Source organism: Mixophyes fleayi, chromosome 6 (genome assembly GCF_038048845.1).
Source record: "Mixophyes fleayi isolate aMixFle1 chromosome 6, aMixFle1.hap1, whole genome shotgun sequence".
Taxonomy (NCBI): domain Eukaryota; kingdom Metazoa; phylum Chordata; class Amphibia; order Anura; family Limnodynastidae; genus Mixophyes; species Mixophyes fleayi.
In genome coordinates, this window is record NC_134407.1 from 50,310,148 (window position 1) to 50,337,223 (window position 27,076).

The 27,076-nt window shown below is 38.9% G+C and overlaps 1 protein-coding gene across 1 annotated transcript in view; it reads right to left on the reverse strand.

The window, feature by feature from the left end:
- Positions 1–8,863: 8,863 nt before the first annotated feature.
- LOC142161146 (ATP-dependent translocase ABCB1-like) overlaps positions 8,864–27,076 on the reverse strand; it is a 46,022-nt gene continuing 27,809 nt past the window's right edge. The window contains exons 13-29 of the mRNA XM_075216440.1: positions 26,818–26,943; positions 26,506–26,709; positions 25,434–25,604; positions 25,123–25,284; positions 23,244–23,474; positions 22,976–23,128; positions 22,757–22,861; positions 22,570–22,647; positions 21,597–21,680; positions 19,908–20,111; positions 16,644–16,744; positions 15,092–15,232; positions 14,109–14,265; positions 12,888–13,085; positions 11,948–12,154; positions 10,536–10,682; positions 8,864–9,884 (exon numbers count right to left, since the gene is read on the reverse strand). Of these exons, the coding sequence (XP_075072541.1) occupies positions 9,687–9,884; positions 10,536–10,682; positions 11,948–12,154; positions 12,888–13,085; positions 14,109–14,265; positions 15,092–15,232; positions 16,644–16,744; positions 19,908–20,111; positions 21,597–21,680; positions 22,570–22,647; positions 22,757–22,861; positions 22,976–23,128; positions 23,244–23,474; positions 25,123–25,284; positions 25,434–25,604; positions 26,506–26,709; positions 26,818–26,943 (2,667 nt within the window). The 3' untranslated portion in view covers positions 8,864–9,686. The remainder of the gene's footprint in view (positions 9,885–10,535; positions 10,683–11,947; positions 12,155–12,887; positions 13,086–14,108; positions 14,266–15,091; positions 15,233–16,643; positions 16,745–19,907; positions 20,112–21,596; positions 21,681–22,569; positions 22,648–22,756; positions 22,862–22,975; positions 23,129–23,243; positions 23,475–25,122; positions 25,285–25,433; positions 25,605–26,505; positions 26,710–26,817; positions 26,944–27,076) is intronic.

The window sequence follows — 27,076 nt, forward strand, 5'->3', positions numbered from 1 at the left end:
CCTGATGTGTGTTGTGTCTGTCTCAATACGGCAAGTGCCATATATATATGCAGAGCATACCTACACCCGTATTCAACAAGACATGTTTCTTCAGTTCCGCTTGTAGTTGAATATGAATGTGTGAATGCATGAATTACGTGTTTTATAATATTTTTCTATTCTTCTCTTTAAATAATAAAGGAGATGAGCAGGTTTCCAAAATATAATATTTCTATTCTTTATTAAAAGATATTATGCATAGTTACAGCCATTACTGGACGAAGCAGACATACGCCTAGGGTCTCAATTGCCAATTGACAATCTAAATTTGATCAAGCCATTCTTTTATAGAAAATGTTACGTATCATTGCCAAAACCACACCTTTCCAGCTTACATCACTGCTGACACTCTAAGGGCTAGATTTACTAAGCTGCGGGTTTGAAAAAGTGGGGATGTTGCCTATAGCAACCAATCAGATTCTAGCTTTCATTTATTTAGTGCTTTCTACAAAATGACAGCTAGAATCTGATTGGTTGCTACAGGCAACATCCCCACTTTCTCAATCTCGCAGTTTAGTAAATCTAGTCCTAAGTCTCTTTCATTAATCTTCATTAAAGTGACATGTTCTTGGAGGGGCCTTTTGGAAGGGTCATCTTGACCTTATTTTAAGCAACAATGTCCTTGGCCTTGTCCGGCCATTGTGAAATAATGAAATTTTACTAAAAACATGTTTCTTGTTGTTTTTCTCTATTGTGTAATATGTAGAGTAAAGGTCAGTACTCCTCTTCTTAAACGTACAGGCACTAATCTTAGATTATCATCATCATCATCATTTATTTATATAGATTAGTTCTATATATTAGTAATATATGAGCTTATATGTATTTTTGTTAATTTTGTTAATTATTACTTCGACAGTGTGTTCTTAACAAAAACAACAACATCTCGTTTTGTGTGCCTTATCTAACCAGGCCCTCTATGTCTGGCTACCAAGATTTGCCACAAGAATTTGGCCTCACTCATTTCTAGCTATGTGATATATACTCAAATATCATATATTAATAATCAGTAAACATCCCTTCATTAATCCACATATTGAAAAGAAACATAAACCTTAAACATCCATGTAAACACCACGAGCCTGACTCATCAATGCATGCACACTGATGGTGCCTTTTTTAAAAAAGCAGGCAAATCGACTCTGCTTACTCCTAAAATCAACAACGAATGGATCTGCAGATACGTGTGCTGATGAATTCTGTTCTGGTCTACTACACAAGACTGTGCAGGATACGTCTGACCAGAGGCGGAACTAGCGAGCTGTGGGCCCCGGTGCAGTGAAGCGAGAAGGAGGGAGCCAGGGCCCACAGCTCGCTAGTTTCCCATGCAGCGTGCTCCATTATTACCATGGGCCCCGGTGCACTGCATCTGCTACACCAATGGTAGTTCCGCCATTGTGTCCAATACCTATGTGGAATGACATCAAGTTTGGCCACTGCCTTGCCGACAGACAAAGCAAATCGGAAAACAGGTGTTTACCACAGAAAGGTGTCCCCTAGAAGGATGGCTGTTGAGTATACTATACTGTAGGACTTCCCTGATTTATGTTGGGTTATGATTTCGCAAATTGCCTTTTATAATTTTTCAGTAGAGTCCTATAGCAGTCGGTTAATTGGTAAATTAACTTTGTTATGCTTTCGAAGAATCTTTCTTAGGTGATGTTCTGTACCCACTAATAACAATTGCCAGAGCATCCCAGAGTTCTCTGTCAGTTGCTAGAGTCACCTTCGGTTTGTTCTAAGGACATTCTTCTCAAGTTAACATGGAAAAATGGCCATGTAATATTGTGACAATAGACAAAGTATGAAATCTGTATTTCTTTTACTGTGGAAGAATATAAATTATGAATATACCAATATTTTTGTTTTGTTTTTAAATGGCAATCACTTTTATAGTTAGACAGCAATGCTACTTTTTTAAACAATAGAAAGATTCTTTAGTCATTTTGTTTTGCTAGTTGTTTTATGACAAGTATCTGATAGCATATTCTGCCAGTCTCATTTTTCAACTCCAACCCTCTATATCTTTGTGGAATGTATGTATTCAGTGTATACAAAATGTAGGACTTAAGAGCAGCATTCTGAAGGGATCTGCTTCACTTGATTTCATAATTAACTGATAATGGGTGAGAGCTTACATTGAGGAAAAACATTGAGGGAAAAAATACTAAGGAGGATTACAATAAAACTAAGCGTAAGCTCGTTATTTAGGAAATAACATATCTGGTGGATAGAGACCTTTTTATGGTATCCCTGTTCATACCAGTTGTGTTTTATATTAGTATATCTAGAGACAGCAAACTATAGTTCATCCTACAACTATACTATCCTTGGGCTAAGAAACCCAAGTTGCAATATCCATCCACTAGACCACCAGTTAGATAAGCATCTGTACCAGTAGGTACATATGGAGACAGGGGCAAGTTAGAGTGAAGCAAACCTACATGTGATTGCTGCATGAACTCTATTAAGCAGAAGGTCCACTATGCTGGTAGAATGTCAAACATTCTCGCCCCTCTGGGGAGCAAATGCCCCAACACCCTCTCATGGAAAATACTTGGATGAACAAGAAGGTGCTCTGTGTGCACTGGGGGGGATGGGTTATCTATAATAGCATGACATTCTTTACTCTAATTTGACTCTATAATGTTATGTTTAAAAAAATATTTTAGAATTCTCTTTGCAGACCATTTCATAGGTATAATATTAATCACCACTATGACACTGTGATATAACGAGGATGAAATTAAGGGACGTGTCAAAGTGGTCTATGTCATAGAATATAAATGCTTTATTACAAAATATGGACATTAGAAAGAAGATCCTGCAGTGTTCCATCTAAGCAGAACGTAATCAGCCTTTTTGTTTACACAGTAGCTCATCTCTTTTTCGCACACAAATTTCAGTGATATTTTATATTATGTGGCTTTACTTTCTGTACTTTGTTTAATTAGAATATTTTTTTGAACAACTGTTATTAATTTGTATGTTTATTTAATTTTCCATTACCATGAATATTTAAGAATATATCAATGAAAATGTTGCCTAGATTCGGACAGCATTTCAAGGTTATTTATAAAAAAAAAGTCTCAGGCATGGAATAATGTGAATTTAGAATATATCACCTTATTAGTTGTAACTACTGTCATTTTGTTTTTTTAAGCTATCTCCACTCAGATAGCGAGCACTGTCACTGCTAACATTTACTGGGAGGGTAATCACACTGAAAATATAAAAAAAAAGGAACGTAACGGTTAAGAAGTTGACCACTTTGGACAACCTGTTCTCAATCAATATTGCCTTTCATGCAGCGCTGTCATCAGGAAATGTGGGGCCAAGTACAAATGAAACAGGCTGGACCCCCCTCACCCTCCGAAAATGACTTCAACACACCCGCATCACTCATCTGAAAATTCTACCACATTTCTCTAAAAATCTACCACATGGATGAAAAGGACCTTGTTAGTCTTCCTTGTTTTTAGGTTTCTAGTACTATGTTTTTGGAGTGGTGCATGCGACCACATTCTTTTCTTCTCTAACTCTTGTTATTATTATTATTATTATTATCATTTATTTGTTGGGCGCCACAGGGTTTTCGCAGAGCCTTACATAATATGAACAGTAGACCATACAGGGTAAACATCACAGAACAATAAACACTAAGTACCAATGCTTCGGAAACTCCGGGCAGACATATGGAGTGAGGGCGGAGCAGAAGAGTCGGTATGAGGACAGGAGGGGAGAGGGGCCCTGCTCATACAAGCTTACATCCTGAGGGAGGGAGGACAAAACAGGCACGAAGGGAGGCAGTGATGCAATGGAGAAAAAGGGACCAGGGGAGAGGAGGGAGAACAAGCAGAGTGGATGAGGGGTTAAGTGGATGGTTGGTAGGCTTTCAGGAACAGGAGAGTTTTGAGTGCCCGTTTGAAGGAGCACAGATTGGGAGCGAGACGGATGGAGCGAGGGAGGTCATTCCAGTGCAGGGGGGCAGCTCAGGAAAAGTCTTGGACTCGGGAGTGGGAAGAGGTAATGAGAGTGGAGGAGAGGCGACGGTCATTTGCTGAGCGCAGGGAGTGAGCGGGAGTATGAATGGTAAGGAGGTTAGAGATGTAGGGGGCAGTAGACTGGGAGAGAGCTTTGTAAGTGGTAGTAAGGAGTTTAAAGAGGATTCTGTAAGGGAAAGGGAGCCAATGTAAGGCCTGGTAGAGAGGGGAGGCAGAGGAGGAGTGACGTGAGAGAAAGATAAGTCTGGCAGCTGCATTGAGCACAGATCGGAGTGGGGCGAGATGGGAGAGAGGGAGGCCAGTGAGGAGGAGGTTGCAGTAGTCCAGGCAACAACAACAACACATCTTGTTGATGTGTTTTCATCGCAACCCCAATGCAGAAGCAATATAGTGCATTTTAATTTGGCATAGTTATCACAGTACTAAAGAAAAGTTCATGGCCAACATTTCTAAAGGGGGGTTTTCATATTGGGGTTATCCGTTTTGTGAATCATAGGCAGCTCTCCAATCCCCTCTCATCAACTTCAATGTAGTGTTCACTACTGTTAGGTGAACGCAGCTCCCCCTTCACGAGCAGTGCAGTTTGAATCAGGACATTCCTCCCAACTATCCTTGCAGTGAGAACAAAGTCCTGACTGAGCAGGACAGTCTCCAAAATTTGGAACTGTCCCTTCAGAATCACGACAGTTGGCAGACTGTTCTGCTCTCTCCTACCTGTACTTGCAGGCCTATCCCCTCCCTCCCCACCCAGCATACTCTGTCATTAAATTTTATAGTATTCACATTTAGTACACTTACCCCCCCCCCTAATATCCCCAACATTAAATAATTATCATTTACATTTAAGAAATAAACCTAACCTGCTCAAATAGCCCAACAGTAATATAATGGCATTCATAATTAATACAAATATATTTTTCATCCTTTACAAGCCCCAAGGTAGGTGCCCTATGGTGTAGTAATTTAAACACAATCTGCGCTCAATAAATGTTCAATATAACTAAGCACTAAATACAGGCCTATTGATAGAAGCGTACATTTAGAAGTGGCGGTATGGAAGATATAATGGCAATGTAGGTGAATAGAGTTTTATAGTTTTACAATGAAGGCAGTATGAGAAGTGGCGGTATGGTATACCACCATATACACCCCCACTTCCACCACTGTATGGAGGACCACTGCATTTTTTTTGGAGTGAGTAATGCTGCTTGTATTTCTAGATTTATATGTTTACCCAATGTTAGTGTGATCGTTGCTTAATTAGCATATTAGTTGCAACTTTCTATGAACCTCCATGTAGATTATAATAAACCTGGTCCTTTGCTTGGTGGGAACTAGGATTCCTGTGTGCACAGGTATCCAGTACCTTACTTCCTTGTCACTCATAGGGGTACAGTGAACCTAAGGCCACCCTGGCAAATCTGAACAGATTACCAGTGGCAGCCAGGTCCTGGGATATAGTCCTCTCCTCTGGGTATTGTGACACTAGTATATAATACAAAGCCCATTACCTGGTGGCATGTTTAAAAATGAATATTTTTATCCATGTTAAAATAATCATATAAAACCAAGGCTGCTTGAAAATAAATTAGAATTCTTGAAACAGAAACGTTTGTAATGTAGTGTAAAGCCACTGAAACCCCCTTGGCTCAATGAAGGCTTTATGAATGTGGGATCTTACAGTATTAGTCTGTGGAAACATCAGAGCGTGCAGCTACTTCTGGTTTCATTGGTGGGGTCATTGCTGGTTTAAAAGCAAAGTTAGCATCATAACAGAGACTAATGTAGCCATGTACTCTATATGTTTATTACTTTGTTTCCTCAGTATCAATCTATAGCTGCACGTTCATATACAGTGGACTTATTCTGTGAGATCCCCACATTCACAGAGGCTATTTAAACCACTGAGCGATCATTATTGAGGAAGCTAAGTAACAAACATATACTGTGCAAGATTACATTAGTTTCTTTTAGAACGCTGACTCTTTGGAACACTGAGCCCAATATAATATACTTTAGGACTCCTATTTTGCTATTGCTGGGATATTTTTACATTGGATACTTTCATTGAGCACTGGGGGATTTAATAGCTTTCGATATATTTTCAAGACAGCTTATTTTCTTTTTTTTTTTAAACATATTTTATTAAGGAGATTTTTCAATTTTCAAAACAGTGTAAAGGTTAAGTTACATTGATCAAACAACAAGTACCATGCAAATGAAAAGAACAATGTGAACTTTGTCAATCAAAGTAAAAACATAGAAAGGGAAAGAAAAGAGAGAAAGCAGGGAACAGGGGGAGGGGAAGGAAAGAGGGAGAGGAAAGGAGGAAATGTTAGTGTGGTAAGAGGGGGAAGGAAAATGGGCACCTGACCTGGCATCTAGATGTATTACGTGTATCTACCATATGTTGCACATCTTCTAACTCTATATTCAATAGTTTCCATTCTAATCAGATCTTGGTTGTTCTGAACCAAAGGAGGCGAGCCAAGGATCCCAAATCGCACAAAATTTATTGGGACGGTCATTGAGAATGCTTGTAATGTGTTCACAGCTATATGTCTGCCATGTTCTATTGATGATTTCAGGCAGCGATGGGGATTCTGGATGTTTCCAATTTGCTGCTATTGCGCATTTAGCCGCATTAAGTATATGGCCTATGAGCGCCATAGTATATTTGTTAACATCCAGTATAGGCCTATGCAATAGCGAATATGAGGGGCGGGGGGGGGGGGGGGGAGTTTTACTGCGGTGACTCTATTAATTAAATTGTGAATTTTCTGCCAGAATTCCACAAGTCTCGGACAGGACCACCAAACATGTTGGAATGAGCCTTCCTGCCCACATAGTCTCCAGCATTGACTAGAGGAGTCAGGATATATGGCTTTCAAGCGGGTTGGGACCAAATACCATCTATATAAGAGCTTATACGAGTTCTCCTTGGTACGGACACAGATAGAGCGCTTAGCGACTCGTGACCTGATCTTAGCCCATTCCTCTATCTCTAGCTCGACGCCAAGGTCTTCTTCCCATTTCAGCTCGTAACGATCTTTGGCAGGTTGACGAAATGCCACCATGATACTGTAAAAAGTAGATATTAAACCAGTAGGAAGGGATTTACATCTGCAAAAAGTTTCTAAAGGTGTACGTTGGTATATAAGCTTAAGCGTTGGGAGCGATTGATATAAGTGTCTCAACTGAAGGTATTGATAGAAAGGAGACAGCTTTTTTTCTATGGACTGTTTTAACATGGATTTGATTATTTTTTTTCCATTGTCTTGTGTAAACATGAATTATTTCGGTACCATTTGCAAGTTTTCCATTAATATATATTGCTGTTAGCTATCCTTTGATTAACTCAGACTAATCATTTCATTTATTTTGATTATTTGTATAATTGTTTTGGATTATTTACTAAATGACCAATAATTTATGTATTAATTTTCTAGATTTATTTTTTTCAGATGTCTCTTAAAGGCACTAGAGGGTAGATTGACTAACTGCAGTTTTCTAAAACCATATATCAAAGAATCAAAGAGCATGAATAAGTTGTGAAAGTACAGTCACAAATTTTTTTTTGTTAACTTTTGAGTTTCAAATCCGATATACAAACAATGGAAATAAGTGAGAAATAGAAAAAGTATAGTCCAGTGTTAGGAACAAACTTCTAAAATGTTTAAATGTTTAACTGCTTTGTTTGTGAATCTGTGTTCTAACATCAGATATACCGAGAAGAGCTTAGAGTGGGAAGTGACTGTTTGAGAAAGAAAAGGTGATGGGAAAACTCTGTATTTTTTAGTTTTGTATGAGGGGTTATTTGGCAAGGGAAGCGGAGGAGGAGGGGGAGATGAGGGAGGGGTAGATGTAGTGTCTAGGTCAAATCTCACCAGGTATCAGGGCATAGTCACAATTTGTTTTAAATGGGAAGCATACAGATTGGCGAATGTATTAAGCAGCATTTTGACAAACCACATGGCAAATCAATGCTTATTTGTCATTCTCATCGCAACTGAAAAAATGAACAAAAAGGGAAAAAAATCCTTTCCTTTCATTTTCTAAAAGCTCAGTCTACACCACATCGGGCCCAGTCTTCTAGGCCCCAAACAAGATGTTCGGGCCACCGCCCCTATAAAGTTCATGCCAAATATAGTGCACGTTCTTGTGGCACTACAAGTGATGGCCAGTGTGTGATTGGCTGACCGGTGCTAGAGACAGTCTGATTGGTTGCCCAGTTATTAACTAGCTGGGCTATCGTGATCATAACTCATTTTGCATCACTAGTTATGTTATGAATACCAAGGTCTCTAATATTCATCTTATTTCTAACTAAGGGCACTTCTAGTTTTGTATTTTACACCAGTGGCGCAAGCTAGTGTTCACAATTTCCAGCAACCCTGCTAGACACTGGGTCACTTCACTAGTCACCGGCCACTGTCTGCCATCAGTCGCCCCGCCCACAACACAAATCCAGCTGTTAATGCTTAATCCCCAGAAATCAATCACACCTATGTGCTCGACAAGTGAACCTGTCTGCAGGCTCCCAGAGAAAGTATTGTTCTCTCTCTTAGTCTGTGGCAAAAGTCCTGTTTGATTATATATATATATATATATATATATATATATATATATATATATATATATATATATATATATATATATATATATATATATATATATATATATATATATATATATATATATATATATATATAGATAGAGAGAGATTATACATATACACAGGCACACACATACACATATATACACACACTTACATACATACACACACACACTCTGGAATAACAAGACGCATGTATGAACTGAACAGTACAAGCAACAAAATGTTTTATTTTTTGACCATATTTTTCTGCCATGTACAAAATCAATATGTGGTGACCATGTACAATATTTATACTTTAAAATGCCTCATTAAGCATGAAAATAATCCTAGTATACACACAACATTTTAGCATTACACTGAGACAAATATTTATTTAGTTTCCAGAAGAGATGATAAAGGCTGCATTTTAATTTGCGGACTCCGCAAACAAAACAGTTAGGCTCATAGCCACTGAGCCACAGTAACATTTTATCTGAGATCAAAGCTGTCTTTTTTCAGTTGCTGATGTAATATCATATACTCAAATATCCAAATATCATCATATACTCAAATACACAAATCCTGAAAGCATAGGTCAACTGTAACAGATTATCATCTTTGTGCCCCTATCTCTTTATATCAGACTCCTTTGTTGTTTTCTGCACCTTTATAAATAGTAAAAACAGAGCTAAAGGCTTTCGAACCGCAACAAATTTGCCCAATTGTACCGAATACATGTGAATGAATATGCTACATATCGTTTATTGCTGTTCCTCTATATATACACAGTGCAATCTTAGCTTAACTGCATCTAACAATAAATACATTGTGCAAAAATGCAGAATATATCCGCATCTGTAGGACTTTCACTGGGTAATCTTTTACAGAGCAAACACATTTTGTCCAGCCGCAATGTCAGCTTGAACCATGCCCCGGCGGTAAAGTGCACCTTGCTGGATGATGGTAAAGATCTCTTGCAACTTGTGGGATTCAATTTTATCCCAAAAGCCAGTCCTGATAATAGTTAATATAAGTAAATCCCTGTCTCAGTTAGTGACTTGTGAATTTACAAGAGCGTAATATGCGCCTTGTTGTGACAGCAGCTGGGGGTGAGTTCCGTGCTCTATGACCTTCCCGTTCTGAATGACTGCGATGATATCCGCGTTTTGGACTGTTGTAAGCCGATGAGCTATCACCACACATGTCCTGCCCTTTCTGGCATCGTCCAAAGCCTTCTGAACAACCTGTAAAAGTGGGGGAAATATTGTTTATAAAATTATCTTCCTCCGTATTGTAAAACAATTGCAAACTCTGTTCTGTACTCCATTTAGAATGAACACCAAAAATATGCATGGAAAAATCAATATCTAATTATTACCCTTGTGTACAATTTAATAACGTGGATGTATTGGTATGTAATGGTATATGGGAATATTGCATTATTTTGGGTGGAATATAATAATATCAAAAAAACACATTTACTTATCTGCTCAATTAGTTAAAAATACTTTACAATGTGATAGATAAAACGTTTGGAATTCTACTTTGCACACCAAAATGCTAGAATTAAAATGTCCCATCACCTACAGTCGAAGCAGTGATATTGCGGGATGAAGCCTTACTCATGATAATGAAGCTTATAAATTCAGTGTTCTCATTTGTCGTTGGTAAGTGCGGATATTGAGTGTCAAATGCTACAGCCATTCCCATATAAAGCCAAATTGGTGGTTTTAGAGTGTTCCTGTTGTCTACAACATGATGTCTACATACAGTACAGATAGTTATTCTATGTGCTGAGAAAAGCAATTGTGTCTCAACTAAATCAGAACCATGTTTATGTTGGAGCGAGTCATTCAGTTAATTGTGTGACGTCTGTAGGTTGAACTCAACTTTACCTTTTCACTCTCTGTGTCAAGCGCAGATGTTGCTTCATCCAGTAGCAGCACTTTTGGCTTTCGAATTAATGCTCGGGCAATAGCAATTCTTTGCTTCTGTCCTCCTGAAAGCTGAGCTCCTTTATCTCCAACCCGTGTGTTATATTTCTATAAATTTGAAAGAAAGTGGAAATCATAACAATATATTCACATTTTGACATTTTTCATTTTCTATCTGCTTGTAACTCTCTCACTTTGTTTTCTTTTATCTATTTTTTTCACTACATTCTTACTACCACTTCCCTCAATTGAGTTCACCATGCTATAAGTGGAGATAGTGGTGTAAAGACACATGCATGAAAAAGCAGTGATGTGTATATGTTCAGTCATTGGTAAGCTAGGCTATTTCTAATTTGCATATTGGCAGTGTTTGTGGTATAAACCATACTTGCCTACTCTCCCGGGTATGTCTCCCAGACTCCCGGCAAAGCAGGCAAGTCTCCACATCCTGTTCCCGACAAGCCTCATTGATGCGATTCATGGCGAATCACATAATTTTGACCCCAATCCATGACAAAATGCCAATTTTGTCACGAGGGAAGGTCAAAATGACGCAATTCGCCATGCCCCGCCCTGCCACCATACCCCTCTTCAAAGTAGGCAACTATGGTGTACAGAAATGGTGCAGGTCAGAATGTGGTGGCATACCAGGTACAGGTCAGGAAATGGTGGCATACAAGGTGCAGGTCAGGAAGTAGTGGCATACCAGGTGTAGATCAGGAAGTGGTGGCATACAAGGTACAGGTCAGAATGTGGTGGCATACAAGGTACAGGTCAGGAAGTGGTGGCATACCAGGTGTAGATCAGGAAGTGGTGGCATACAAGGTACAGGTCAGAATGTGGTGGCATACAAGGTACAGGTCAGGAAGTGGTGGCATACAAGGTACAGGTCAGGAAATGGTGGCATACAAGGTACAGGTCAGAATGTGGTGGCATACCAGGTACAGGTCAGGAAATGGTGGCATACAAGGTACAGGTCAGGAAGTGGTGGCATACAAGGTACAGGTCAGGAAGTGGTGGCATACAAGGTACAGGTCAGAATGTGGTAGCATATAAGGTGCAGGTCAGGAAGTAGTGGTATACCAGGTACAGGTCAGGAAGTGGTGGCATGCTGTGGGTTGGCCCAGGTGCAGGTTATAATAAGACAAGTTAGGGTTGGGCTCTACCTCAGTTTAATCTAACCTGCGCTGTTTGCTTAAGGTTATTATCCTAAATGAATGGGACTCTTATAAGCACAAGTACGCAGGCAGACTATGTCGATATAATGCTGCTTCTATTATTAACAAAAGGTTTGTAATAAACTTAAGTTTGGGATAATCCTGTCATAGATTTCAAATAAACACTTAAGAAAAAACATTTAATGTTTTACTTACATCGGGCAGATTTTCAATGAATGTATGGATATTTGCAGCCTTTGCAGCTTCTACAATTTCTTCATCAGTCACTTCTCTGTCCAGAACTCCATACTGAATATTTTCTGCTATACTGCAGTCAAATAGCATAGGCTCCTGGGACACAATTCCCATTTGGGACCTTAGCCACTTTAAATTCATCGACTTTGTGTCCATTCCATCTGCAAGCTGTAATTAGAGAAACACGGTGACTAATTACAACAAAGTAACAATTATAAAAAAAAAAAAAATTCTTTCAACATGCATTATATATGCAAATTATTTTTGTGTACTGCTACATTTGGCAGGGTTCCTAGAAATTATGGACAGTCTGCAAATATGGAATCCTGGTAGAAAGCTTTTTGCCAAATACACACCAAGGGCTAGATTTACTAAGCTGCGGGTTTGAAAAAGTGGGGATGTTGCCTATAGCAACCAATCAGATTCTAGCTTTCATTTATTTAGTACATTCTACAAAATGACAGCTAGAATCTGATTGGTTGCTATAGGCAACATCCCCACTTTTTCAAACCCGCAGCTTAATAAATCTGGCCCCAAGACTTAAAATACAGAAATTATTTTGTTTAGGCCCATTCCACTTGATTTTTATATTTAAGTGAGAATATTGAATTCTCTGTATCTTGTGCGCTACAACTAACTATAGTCACACACCTATAGTCACACACCTATGGTTACATGCCTTTAAATGTGTACTTATCAGACCTTGTTCTCACTAGTACATTGAATGTGTGGAAAACTAATATTAGATGATGGATGCGCACTGGAAGATGTACTCACTGAAATACTGACATGGTAACTGGCCCAGTGGCAATATTCAGAGTGTGCCAGAATCAGGTTGGTGCCAATAAACCTTTAAAGTAAATAATATTGATTGTAGTAAATGCATTTTTCCATCTCTTACCACTCTTCCATCCACTGGATCATAAAACCTCTCCAGCAACTGAACAGAAGTACTTTTTCCACAACCGCTGCTGCCCACCAGGGCAAGAGTTTGTCCTTTGGAAACTTTAACACCTAGACCTTGAAGAACCTGGACTTTTGGTCTTGTTGGATACACAAATTTGATATCCTGGAATTCAAGGTTTCCTTCAAATGCACTCTACAACATAAGAAAACATGTATTTTTCGCAAATATAATATATACACAAACATATATACATGCATAAACATATATATATATACAAGTTAAACCGTGCATGATACTCATGCATTCTAGTCAAATCAAGCTACTTAAGGTGTTAAAAAGGTTCTTGTCATGCATTTGGGCCATTGCCCAGACCTCCTCAGGGGAAGAGCGTTACTTCCCAACTCAAGCGCCCTTTTTTAATGTGGTTTTGTCCACATGTCACCACCTCATCATTTTTCTCCATCACCTTATCCTTCATCTTCATCGCCACATCCTTCATCAAGCTACTTAAGGTGTTAAAAACTCCCCACTGTCACCTCCGGCAACCACCAACCACTCCCAACTGTCACTTCTCCTTCAAGAAATATATAGGTCAGTGTATAACTCTGCCCAGCAGGTGGCGCTGCTGCTTGTTTTTTTTTTCCACACACGCCACTAGGCATATATATATATATATATATATATATATATATATATATATATATATATATATATATATATATATATATATATATATATACACATACACATACACATACATATATATATATATATATATATATATACATATACACCCACACAACAATAAATAAGACATTTCACACAGTAGGTCCCATGACCTAACATTGCAGTTAGAGGTGTAAATTGTGCACTAAGCCATAGCAACCAATTAGACACTTACTTTCATTGTCTCTTTATATCTAGATAAAATGTAATTGCACAATATGAACTAAAGCACAGCAATGTTGGCAAGCAAGCTCTTCTAACGCAGTCATGGTCCAGCGTCCCAGCGAGCCTTCACATGCTGCCCCCAGCTCTATGCCCCAGGTCTGAATTATTGTCTACTTTCTGTTGCTAAGAATCTTACTCCTAACTGTAAGGAGTAACAGTGATACAAATGGTGTGACAGGAAATGGTATCTCAATAATTTAATCTAGGTACAAGTGTTTGGAAAGGGACTGAAAATGTAATTATATTCTATTTGAATAATCTTACCAGTTTTTCACCATCCTCGCTGTAACTGTCAATTGCTGGTTTCCTGTCCAGAAGCTTCATAATGCGCTGGGCTGATATCGTGGCTTTACCAAAATCAGGCGCAAGAGACGTGGTCTGTCCAACATTCATAGCAGCAAAAATAATTGCAGAGAATACTCTATAAGAAAACATAAAATAATAAGTGCTCATAAGAGCAGGATATAGTTACTAAGCAATTATTTTGTCCATGAAAAACAGATTCTGTGATAAAACGTATGTCTCTAAATTGTCACTGTATCCTACAAATGTGACTGTTTTGTGCCCTGAGTGACTTTTGATCTAACATATACTGCATTGTGCTCAGTCTGAATGGAAAGTCAACAACAAAATACATAGAAAATAAGCCAATTAGGTTAAATTATGTAGAAGTACCACACAGACTTCTATGAATAGCCTTAAAAGAATATTTTTTGAATAACAATCCACTGTTCATCGCCTACACACAGTGAAGAAAGCCATGAAATTGCAATATATCCATTCAATTGGAACTAGTGACATGAGACACAAGGTGACTGGTATACTTTAAATCAGAAGTGGGCAAAGTAAAGTAAAATTCATAAGCTAGTAAAATCTAAGAACCAGCAGGATCATTTAGCAAGCAGTGGAAGCTATGTATCTATTGACGTCTGAATGTTAGGTGCCAGGGGTAATTTGACAAGCACATTGGCTACCTGGCTCCTGTGATTTATCCACCCTGGTTTTAAATCAGTGCTGTTCACGTTATTCACACAGAAGGCCCCATATTTAATAGATTCATATTTGTTTATAATAGTATATGTTTTCCAAGGTTCTCTAGAGACAGCAGTGCAATCATTTCCACCCACTCCAACCATTGCTAAACTACATCTCTTACAATGCGGAGCCATCTGCAGTCAAGTGACGCCAACAGCTGTACAGAAGGAAAAATGACAAACTTCTTTGTTTCGTTGAAGTTCAGTACTTACATGAACACATTCTCAAATGCTGAGAAGCAGTGTGCAATCAGCCAGGCTCCAAATCGAAATACAGCTGCGTTCACAAAGTAGTTTACTGACTGGGAAATTGCATAAGTAGCGCCATAGAGCGGAGCTTTAGCCAAAGAGTCCCTAATGTAGAATAACAACAACATAAATCTTGTCAGAAGACAGCTACGGAGTTTTGATGTTTCTTACAAGTATTTTCTCATGTTAGCATATATAATTCACACATATGTAAACATATTAAATAGTGCACTGATGTCTAAGGTGAGAAATTCTCCAACTTAAATACTCCTTGTAATTATATTTACTGAATTCCCAAGCTCCTTATACTAATTTTTACTAAATTCAAAACCACTTACATATTGGCAGGGCCCTGCACTCTGTTCGCCCTAGGCGTCACCCGCTCCCAGGGGCAGGATGGGCAGGGAGGAATCTGCAGGGGGGAATCTGCAGGGGCAGGGGGGCACCTTCCCCCCGGGCCGGTTTCACAGTGGGCTACCTTGGGCTGGGTCACTGGACCACCTGCATTTTTTCCCTTTAAAATGTTCCTTATAGGCTGCCAAGTCGAATCTTGCCCTCTGGGCTAAAGTTTGCCAGCCTTCCCCTGGGCATCTGCCCCTTGGAGAAACACGGTGCCTAATAGTTGTCCTTCCTTTCAGTCCTGTAGTAGGTTACTTTGGTTACTTAGTAGGTTACTTTTGGGCTGAGGCACTGGGCCATCTGCATTTTGTTTCCTTTAAAACGTTTGAAATAGGCTGCTGAGTTGAGTCTTACCCTCTGGGCTAAAATTTGCCAGCCCTCCCCTGTTCCCTCCCTTGGAATTTGCCCTCTCAGAGACCCCCTTGATTTCTACCCTAGCAGATAGGGAGATGTGGGGGTGACATCTCCTGCTCCCTTCGGTATGGCAGATCAGCGCTAGGCTGTGACATCATAGCCCAGCAGCTCTATCCCGACCCATCACAGACAACCGACACAAGTCAGCGCCAGGCTCTCAGTGTGAGGGCGATACGGGGACATTAAAAACGCTAGATGAGTGACAACTTGTCGCTCAGTGTTTTATGTGCCCGCCTAATCACTGCCGCCCTAGACGACCGCCTAATGATAGTGATATCCCAGTATATTGTAACTATACGTTAGTTTGATATATTGCATACAGCTAACAAATACTTTTGGTCATTGTTGAAGCAAGTTTGTAAAGTGATTGTTATAAGAAAGAGATAAACATCAGAAAAATAAGAATTAAAGAGTTCTCATCACCTACACTCAGTGGGGGCAGCCATTCTGTGAGCTGCAGCTTATCAATTCACTAGTAAAGTGGGACATCACTGAGGGACTATATGATGCCACTGGTTTCATGAAAATTAATAAGCTGCATACTCATGAATATTGATTCACAAAACACCTGTTTTTACAGTATTTAGGTGATTGTACAAGTTATACAATTGTGTAATTCAGTTCAGAATTAAGACCCTTCATAAAACTACAATTACAGTTGTAATTGCAAAATGAATTATTTCCCATAAAACCTATGACTTACTGGTAAGGACCACTTAAGCTCTCATTATATCTATTGTAGAATGCCTCTTCTCTTGTCAGTGATGCCACTGTTCTTATATTTTCAACCGCTTCAGTTGAGATCTGCATGAAAAGTAAAATCGTTTCACATGTCCATATAGTGTTCTAAAGCATTAATAAAATATATTCTAAAATAATTCTTATGTGTAAAAAAAGATATGTAATTCCTTTCAACAAACTAATAATTGGACAACGGTGATTTAGACCAGGGGAACCTATGTACCTTCCAGCATACTTTTGCCACAGAATGTCTACTCCTGGACTAGAGGAAAAGCAACCCCTTCAATATATACATTTACATAACACTCCCCCGTTTTACATAGACCACATCCTCCAACTGACAAGCTTCATTTTTGATCACCAAAAATTAGAGACTGTTGGGGCAATGTATATATTGTACATCATGTCATCACTAAGTACTCTTTTGTGTTTGCTGTGCATGAGTTATATGCATTAACCATGTAATTGTCTGTCACAATACACAGGACAGTGGGCTGTTTTGGAATCCAAATCATAAGTGGAATAGAGTCCTTGCGGAGACTACCCGCTTTTTATTACTCTTGTTCTCTCTTATTTATTTATTTATTTTTGGATGTATGCTTGTGACACTTGCATTGGGCAATATTCTTTTGTATCCGTTTTCACATAGGACAGTTATAGATCAGCAATATCACTTTCCTGCCAGAGTTTAAGTTACTTTATTGTTATCATCCTGTTGATTTATTTGCTCAAGGAGGGATACCTTGGTCCCACTGCTGCTGCAGCTATACCACCCAGCCTGCTATTGAGTGCAGTGTGTATATCTATCTTGGGCAGAGGTCCCTTCAAATGAATGGCAACGACAACACACTTCAAAAACACGTGTACAATCATGAAGCATTGAGCAGTGGTCCATTCAAGAGAATACGGGTCTTTGCTGTTTATACTAGCCATCAGAAGGAGGACCTGCAGTGCACACTAGCCAGCAGAATGAGGACCTGCAGTGCACACTAGCCATCAGAAGGAGGACCTGCAGTGCACACTAGCCAGCAGAATGAGGACTTACAGTGCACACTAGCCAGCAGAATGAGGACCTACAGTGCACACTAGCCAGCAGAATGAGGACCTGCAGTGCACACTAGCCAGCAGAATGAGGACCTGCAGTGCACACTAGCCAGCAGAATGAGGACCTGCAGTGCACACTAGCCAGCAGAATGAGGACCTGCAGTGCACACTAGCCAGCAGAATGAGGACCTGCAGTGCACACTAGCCAGCAGAATGAGGACCTGCAGTGCACACTAGCCAGCAGAATGAGGACCTGCAGTGCACACTAGCCAGCAGAATGAGGACCTGCAGTGCACACTAGCCAGCAGAATGAGGACCTGCAGTGCACACTAGCCATCAGAAGGAGGTCCTGCAGTGCACACTAGCCAGCAGAATGAGGACCAGCAGTGCACACTAGCCAGCAGAATGAGGACCTGCAGTGCACACTAGCCAGCAGAATGCGGACCTGCAGTGCACACTAGCCAGCAGAATGCGGACTTGCAGTGCACACTAGCCAGCAGAATGAGGACCTGCAGTGCACACTAGCCAGCAGAATGAGGACCTGCAGTGCACACTAGCCAGCAGAATGAGGACCTGCAGTGCACACTAGCCAGCAGAATGAGGACCTGCAGTGCACACTAGCCAGCAGAATGAGGACCTGCAGTGCACACTAGCCAGCAGAATGAGGACCTGCAGTGCACACTAGCCATCAGAATGAGGACCTGCAGTGCACACTAGCCAGCAGAATGAGGACCTGCAGTGCACACTAGCCAGCAAAATGAGGACCTGCAGTGCACACTAACCAACAGAATGAGGACCTGCTGTGCACACTAACCATCAGAATGAGGACCTGCAGTGCACACTAGCCATCAGAATGAGGACCTGCAGTGCACACTAGCCATCAGAATGAGGACCTGCAGTGCACACTAGCCAGCAGAATGAGGACCTGCAGTGCACACTAGCCAGCAGAATGAGGACCTGCAGTGCACACTAGCCAGCAGAATGAGGACCTGCAGTGCACACTAGCCAGCAGAATGAGGACCTGCAGTGCACACTAGCCAGCAGAATGAGGACCTGCAGTGCACACTAGCCAGCAGAATGAGGACCTGCAGTGCACACTAGCCAGCAGAATGAGGACCTGCAGTGCACACTAGCCAGCAGAATGAGGACCTGCAGTGCACACTAGCCAGCAGAATGAGGATCTGCAGAGCACACTAGCCAGCAGAATGAGGACCTGCAGTGCACACTAGCCAGCAGAATGAGGATCTGCAGTGCACACTAGCCAGCAGAATAGAGCTCTGCTCTCTATACCAGCCATCAGAATGGAGCTGTGCTGTGTATCCGAGATACTAGAATGGGTATACTAGCCACCAAAACGGGGCTCTGTGTTTACGAACCACCATAATAGGGAACATTATGCAAGCTTAGTTAAAAAGACAATATATCATATTAGTAGGATTTACTTTCTTTTCTATAAAGGTTTACTAAATAGGGCATATATTATTATACAAAGGTAGAAATATTTTTTGTTGTACTTATTAACATGAAAGGGAGCTGTTTTTTGCTTGATCTATAAATATAAAATCTCAACTGAGAACAAATTAAACCCGGATAGTTTACAAACATAATCTATTTACTACATGGATTATATATATGCCATTGCAATTTCTTTGTGAATAGTAGTTCTAATATATTAGGAAACTTTTTTTTATACAAATAGGTCACAAGATAACCGTAGCTATGTCTTAAACCATCACATACTTGCCAGAAGTCCTAAGGTACGTTTAAATAAAAAATACTGTAAATTTAAAGCAAATATAAATTTAGATAATGAACTATTTAATCCAAACCGTTTCTATGGCAGAGATAAGAGAAAATATGTTATATTATTAAATAATTTCTATGCGAATCACAAATTGCTACTTTACAAATGTTCAAATGTGCCCTAATATGTATGTTTACACTGTAACCCCAGTTACAATAATATTGGAAAAAATAAAAACTGGCCTAATTCATCTAATAATTTTTGCTAATATTTTTTTTTGTTCCCAAAAAGGTATATTACATTCATAAATTGCCATGCTAAATTATTCAGGGGTTTATTTAATTATCCTCCCAATTAATTTAAAAAATAATATATTGACAGCAGTATTAGCCATATAAAGTAATTTTCTTTCACATTTTGACAATTAAGATGACTTACCCTTCCAGCTTCCTCTAAAGCTTTTTGATCCTTTGATGCATGGCCAGACATGGATCTCATTCTAATAAAATTTGCACCAATCAGAAATGGAATGCAAGCCAAAATAAGCAGGGTTAGCTGCCAGCCGTACACAAACGCAATTATGATTGCTGTCAGAAGAGTGCACACCGCCACAGTGATCAAACCGATTCGACTGCCAGCAGCCTACAGAGACACAAACATTAAGTCACATTATTATTATGAATAAAACACCAGCATAATGTGAAGGCACCACTGTAAAAGTAGCAATTACTATATCCACAAAAAATGTTAGTTTTTTTTTTTTTTTAAATATACAAAAAGGAGATTGTTAGAAGAAAGTGGACATTAAATGTAAGCTCATTAAAATATGTTTTTTTTTATGTCATACAGTAGTTTCCTTATTTTTGCTTTGCGAACGTGTGCTTGGTTTTACTCTGTAAATAATTATTAGTTGCTCAGTAGATGATACTGTATTCCTAAGAAAGTCCATCCCACATTCCAAGTCACTGAATTTGAGTAAGTATATAGCATTGTCAGCAGGATTGTGAGGCACAGCACACATTCTTGCCCATTTCTATAATAATATCTCACATAAAAATAGATAATTGGAAAGCATCATTTAAATTGTAATATTGTTGTCCTTGCTTTCAGTAATATATATATATATATATATATATATATATATATATATATATATATATATATATATATATATATATATATATATATATATAGTGCAAACCCCTTTAAAATAAGCATGTCATCTAAATGCAATGGTTAGGCATTTTGTGGTATGAATCAACTTTGGTACAGTCTGGATCTGCACATGTGACCCGGTTAGCTGTTACACGCTTGTGCTGTGGAACCAAAACCCACCCCAAGGCTTCAGCTGAAATGTAATTGCTTAAAAATATATAGAAGATTATTTTAATAATAATACAAATGTTAAATATATGGAAGCTATCCGCGCGGTCTTGACCAACTGCAGCCCTTCTACTTATAATACACTATCCCTAGTGAATACTTAGACATATAAAAAACAAAATATAAGAGAAGTTGGCGCTATTGGATATTGCATATGAAGACCAAAGAAAGGTTTAAACACACACATATATATATATATATATAATGTCAATAGGTATATATACTCAATAGGTATAACTGCTGTTTAGTTCCAGATGATATATGTAATTCCTCTTCTATGACATATCTCCTTCGTTTCCACTGGTTACATGGATAAGCATAAAGAAAAAGACAAAGCAAACATAGCATAGCCACTATATACCAACACAATGTTGAAGAGATCAATTCCCTTTAAAGGCCCGTGCTTTAGATATCGATAGTTAAGCACCACGTGATAGAAGAAATCCTCTTAACCCCTCATGGGTATGCACTTACTAGTAAAAGCTGAATCTATGCTTATCCATGTGACCAGTGGAAACGAAGGAGATATATCATAGAAGAGGAATTACAAAAATGATGCGATTCATCGGGAATCGAGTCATGGGGGCTCCCATCCGGCCCACTTTACTAGGAAGTGGGCAGGATGCGTCAGATTATCCTGCTCTCCTAGGAGTCTGGGAGACCTACCCGGATTTTGGGAGTCTCCCGGAAATACTGGGAGAGTGGGCAAGTATGCTTTAAGCTATCAGTGTAATTTATACATACCCCTTTTACTTGAGATGCATCTGTTGCAAGTCTGGTAAGTAAAACCCCAACTGCATTTGCATGATCATCAAAGAATCCAATTTCCTGTTAGAAAATATCCATAATTAACATTTAAAATGAACATGGGTCATATTTTTACAGTCTTTTCACATTTCAATGAATTGGTTTCTTGCTAAATATTCATTATAAACTAACAGTAACCAAATACAACTAATTATTTTTAGGGCATTGCAGTTTTTGAGGAGCAAGGTGACATATTTGCATTTAAAATACACGTGCACAGGCTAGATACTATTCAACTATGAGTAATAAATATAGAGATACTAAAAGTAAGGACTACATGTGGCCACCTATCTGAATTGCCAACTTGGACTAAAATGAATAGAACTTACACACACACACACACACACACACACACACACATCTGCTTAGGTCTATCGTGCAAACACATGATTGTAGAAGATTCGGCAACTGTTTAGTCAAGAGCACAAATAAGCGTTATAAAAATTGCGGAAAATGCTGAAGATCTGAAACCTGTCATAGATTTATATAGCCAGAATGTTGTATTCTCTTAACATTTGAAGTTTAGTCAAATAGATAAGTATTATTGGGACGGTGGTTTGGGGAGGGGGGGGGGGGTGTCATACTGACATGACAAGCTGGCATAATATTCCCGATTGATCATAAATGTTGAATTTATTTCCCCGGGATAAATCTGATTTTAACCAATGGAAACTTTGACTTGAGCGGTCTATTGCATATAGTACATGATTTGTAGGAATGGGCAGATAAATGTTTTATTGCAAATGACACCCAAAGGATGTGAAGTGTACATTTATATGTAGATGGACAAATGTTCAAGTCAATGTTTATTTCATCATAATTCCCATTATTTTCTCCGTGGACCGTCACAGTGTCAAGATGCGCAAAACAACAAAGACATGTACATGATCCAGTAATCCATGGTACCTACCTGCCGGAGAAGCGCCTTAAATGATAAGGACCTTAGTCTCATAGTTAAATTTTCTCCAGATATTCCAAAAGCAAATCCCTGAAAGGGGACAAAGGAAATATATTTTTTATATTGCACTGGCCTCTTAAGTGCTCAAATATATTCTGTGCAAAACAAAGTTTCATATATAAATAAAAAGTGTACATACCATAAAAATGTATACAATTAGACTGATCACTCCCAGTGCAAGAAACATAAGAGAAAGTAAAACTGTCCTTTGACTTCTTTCATTCTCATCTACAATGCCGAATGACTAAAATGATTAAAAAACAAGCATAAAAGATGGCTCCCAGCAACTTAAAATATAATAGAATCAAATAAAGATATCACATATAGTATTTGAATCTGAAAAAAAAAAAAATCTTACCCCAATAATTTTCCCAAAAATGACTGCAAATGTTGGGTATATGCCACCAGAAATGGCTGCAGAGATAACCCCAATGATAATGTAGCACATTTCTGGTTTGTTGAGTGCTAGTACTCTATAAAGAGAGAAAGTAGGGAGATCATCTTCCACAACCTGTATGGGAAAAAAATAATATCAATATTGTTTATTACTCAAAAAATAACAGAGTACATTTTACTATATTGTAATAGTGGCCCAGTTTTATTGCAATTCAAGCTATGGAATTTACCGCATTTGCATTGGCGGTAGGTTCTTTGGACTTGGATTTCCTTCTTGTAGATCTTTTTCTCTTGCTGGAATGTCTGTGCAAGTCGCCTCTGCTTATGATATCCAAGCCTTCAGCAACAATCGCGGCCTCAGCTTCAATTTTATCATCATATTCAAACATTTCTCCTTCATCCTCATCTTCTCCTTCATCGTCGTTATCTTCTTCTTCGGATTCTTCCTTTTTTTCATAATTCTGTGATAAAAAAAAAAAAAAATGAAATCATATAACATAGTGGGCCTGAGGCTGGGCTGGTTACCGCTAAATCAGGGGGGACATTGAGCTTGGGATCCCACTGCAATAATAGCAACAATCACCAAGCTATGTCAGGCTGGGCCGGTCACATTGCAACAGGGAGACCCACAGCATGGGCTCCCCTGTCAAAATGTGAAACCAGTCCAAGCCTTGTAAGTACAAGGAATTCCCTAGGAAAATCAAGATAGCATAAAATGTGGGCATCCTCGAGAACAAACCAGGCCTGTGCTTAATAGCTTCCTGGCACCCCTTAGGCAGTAGGTGCCAGAGTAATATTTTTTTAGTAAAAATAGATTAGGCATTGTTGTGGAGGTGTAACTACCTGTCTTGAAATGCGTCCCCCTTCCTCCACCCTTGGGTCATACCAGCCCCGTACTGAATATCAGTGGGGCCCATGCTTGAATTACTGAGTGGGGGTCAGGGTAATAGTAAAAAGTCATAAAATTCAGATATAGGTGTGCATGTGCTCTCTGTATAAGTATAGAGCTAGGGAGCAACTCAGTGTCCCTGTTAGCCAATCTGTACAGCTAGCCAGTGAGTCAGTCTTTATAGTACAAAGAGATTTCTAATAAGCTTAGCACCATAAAACAATCTTATCCAATAGTGCTTTAAATATTATACTAGCACTACATATTGTGGAAGTCAAATAACTTAAATTGATTAATATTGTTTTACCGTGCGATTGAAATTCGTGCGCCACATGTAATGACGCAGATGCACGGATTGATAACACACACATTTACATTCGCACTTACACTTTAAATAGTACACATTTATTAAGGTTCCAATCCACATTTATTTATTAGTAAAATGTATTTGAGATTATTTATACATAAATGATATTATATTAAGGGTATCTAAGGCTTAGGATATCGAAAATGTATCATGTTTAGTGTCATTACCATCAGCAATCCGCTACTATCGACAAAGTGATCGCATCCTGCGATCATTAGTTATGGAAGATAAAGGATTAATGCTCAAAATTATATTGTGTTTGAAATGCAAATAGGTTGGTTTAAACTGGACTAGGTTGGTTCCCTTAGGCACAACATGTGCTCAGCTGTTGGAGTGAGCTGGTCCCACCTTATCAGAGGAGTCCTTTGAACGGACCTATGATTTGCAGTATACTGGACTGACCTGACCCCTGGACCAATGAAAAAAGACCTTAGTTTTTCTTTGTGTACATTGTGATATCATCACATTTTTTATGTTAACTAAAACTGCATATAAGCTTCCTAGGCCAGTGTTGGTCCCCTAGTCCCCTTTCAGGGATTTGGTTTTGGAATATCTGGAGAACATGACTGTATCTGAACCTGGGCCCAGGACATGCTTTGCGAAAATGTAATGTATTCGGGTTCATATTTTGCTGTTTATAGTTATATCTTTTATGCTTCAGCATGACTTGCTGTATATCCTGCTATCTTTTGCTATTAAATCTCTTTGTCAAATGTGATTATTGTGGTTCAAATGCACAATGTTTTATCGTTACCAATAAACAAACATAACAATATATATAACTGACTGTTCTCCTAGTTTTCAATCCAGTGATATAGAACAAACATTTCTTATTTGAATTAGAGAAAAATACCTGCAGCATAACAAGAGAATAATAAACTCCTTTCTTATTCATAAGATCGTCGTGCGACCCTTGTTCCACCAAAACACCATTGTGGAATCCAGCAATGACATCAGCTGTACGGATGGTGGATAGCCGATGAGCTATCACAATTGTGGTACGGCCAGCTCTAGCCTAAGGGAGAAAGATGACAAATATACATTTCATAACATATATTTTCTATACTACATACTAAACACTCAACATGTATGATAAAGAGAAAAACAAAAACACAGCAAGAGATTAACTGAATAGATGAATGAAATAACAGGGCCTCTTTGTACCTTATCTAGAGCGTTCTGCACAATACTTTCACTCTGTGTGTCCAGTGCTGATGTTGCCTCATCAAGTAGCAGGATTTTGGGATTACGTACAAGGGCCCGAGAAATGGCAATTCTTTGCTTCTGCCCTCCACTGAGCTGAGCTCCTCTTTCACCCACCATTGTGTCTAAACCCTGGAAAAAATAGAAATAAAAAAAATAACCACATAAATCTCTTGTAGAAACAATAGGGATATATAAAATAAAGTTGTAGGTTATGGAGAAATTATTGAAATGGTTTATATCTGTAGTTAGTAACCTGTGGTTCTGTTGCTGGGTTATAAGTTTGCAAGGTTAGGATTCAGGGGCATAACAGTAGGGGATGCATGGAGCCTGTAGGTGAGGATGGGCTGCCAATTTTCCCCCTCTCTCCCTCTGAAGCCCCCGATTTGCTCTCAAAAGAGCAGAGCAGGCTCCTCTTCTAAGCGGCACATGCACCGGACAGTGTGTGGTTAGAAAAGGCCTCCTGCTCTGCTCTATTGAGATTAGAGATGGGGGCGATAGACGAGAACGGCATTGTCAGTCCCCTAGTCATATTTTGCTGTGGAGCTGTGTGATGGAATGCTAAGTGTTCTAATTCAGTTGGATAGCCCCAGGTGATATCAAGCATCGCTAAACCTAAAATACAAGTTGACTTATTAAAAAGAGCTGCTAAGATATTCACAAACATTCTATACATTTATTTAATGAGATTTTAGGAGCTTATCAGGACTTAAGAAATTAAAGTTTTGTCTGTGAGGGGGATATTTTATGACGCCTGTCAGTGACCCACTAACGGATTCTGCAGTCAGCCTCTCTATAGCCTACAGAGAATAATATTTTGCACTAATATAAATAACAAAATGTAAAAATAATGTCACATATCTCAAATTTTGACAAGGTATGGAAAATATTACATATATATTTGTACATTTATGTTAGAAGCTCTTTTATACAAGACAACTTGCATTTAAGGTTTATTGGTCCTTTAAGACTGATGTTGGACATTGGTTCCTGAATATTTGCATGCAGTGCCTATAAATCAATATTCTCTTACGTCTGGAAGCTTGGATATAAAGTCATAGGCATTAGCTTCCTTAGTTGCTTGTTCAATCTCATCATTAGTAACATCCTCTCTTCCATAACGAATATTTTCTCTGATTGTTGTTCCAAACAAAATGGGCTCCTGGCTGACAACTCCGATATTTTCTCTTAACCACTGCACATTGAGTGTACGCACGTCATGTCCATCAACCGTAACCTAAGAGAAGAAAGTACATATTACAACTGGCGCGCCAGCTCTGATGGGCATCTTTTAAACAAGCCTATGAATTTAATATTAACCGAGCGCATGTTCACTCATACACACCTCCCCTACAGAAGGATCGTAGAATCTCTGCAACAGTTGAATTGTGGTGCTTTTTCCACAACCACTGGACCCAACAAGGGCAATAGTCTTTCCAGCTGGAACTTTAAGGCTCAGACCCTTTAAAATCTTTAATAAAAAATGAAATAAATAATGAATAACTTGCCATTACTATTATAATCTCCCAGTTTGAGCACCAGATGATTAGTTGTACAATATCATTTCCTATACATACTTTTGTATGGCCTAAGAATTGGCCATA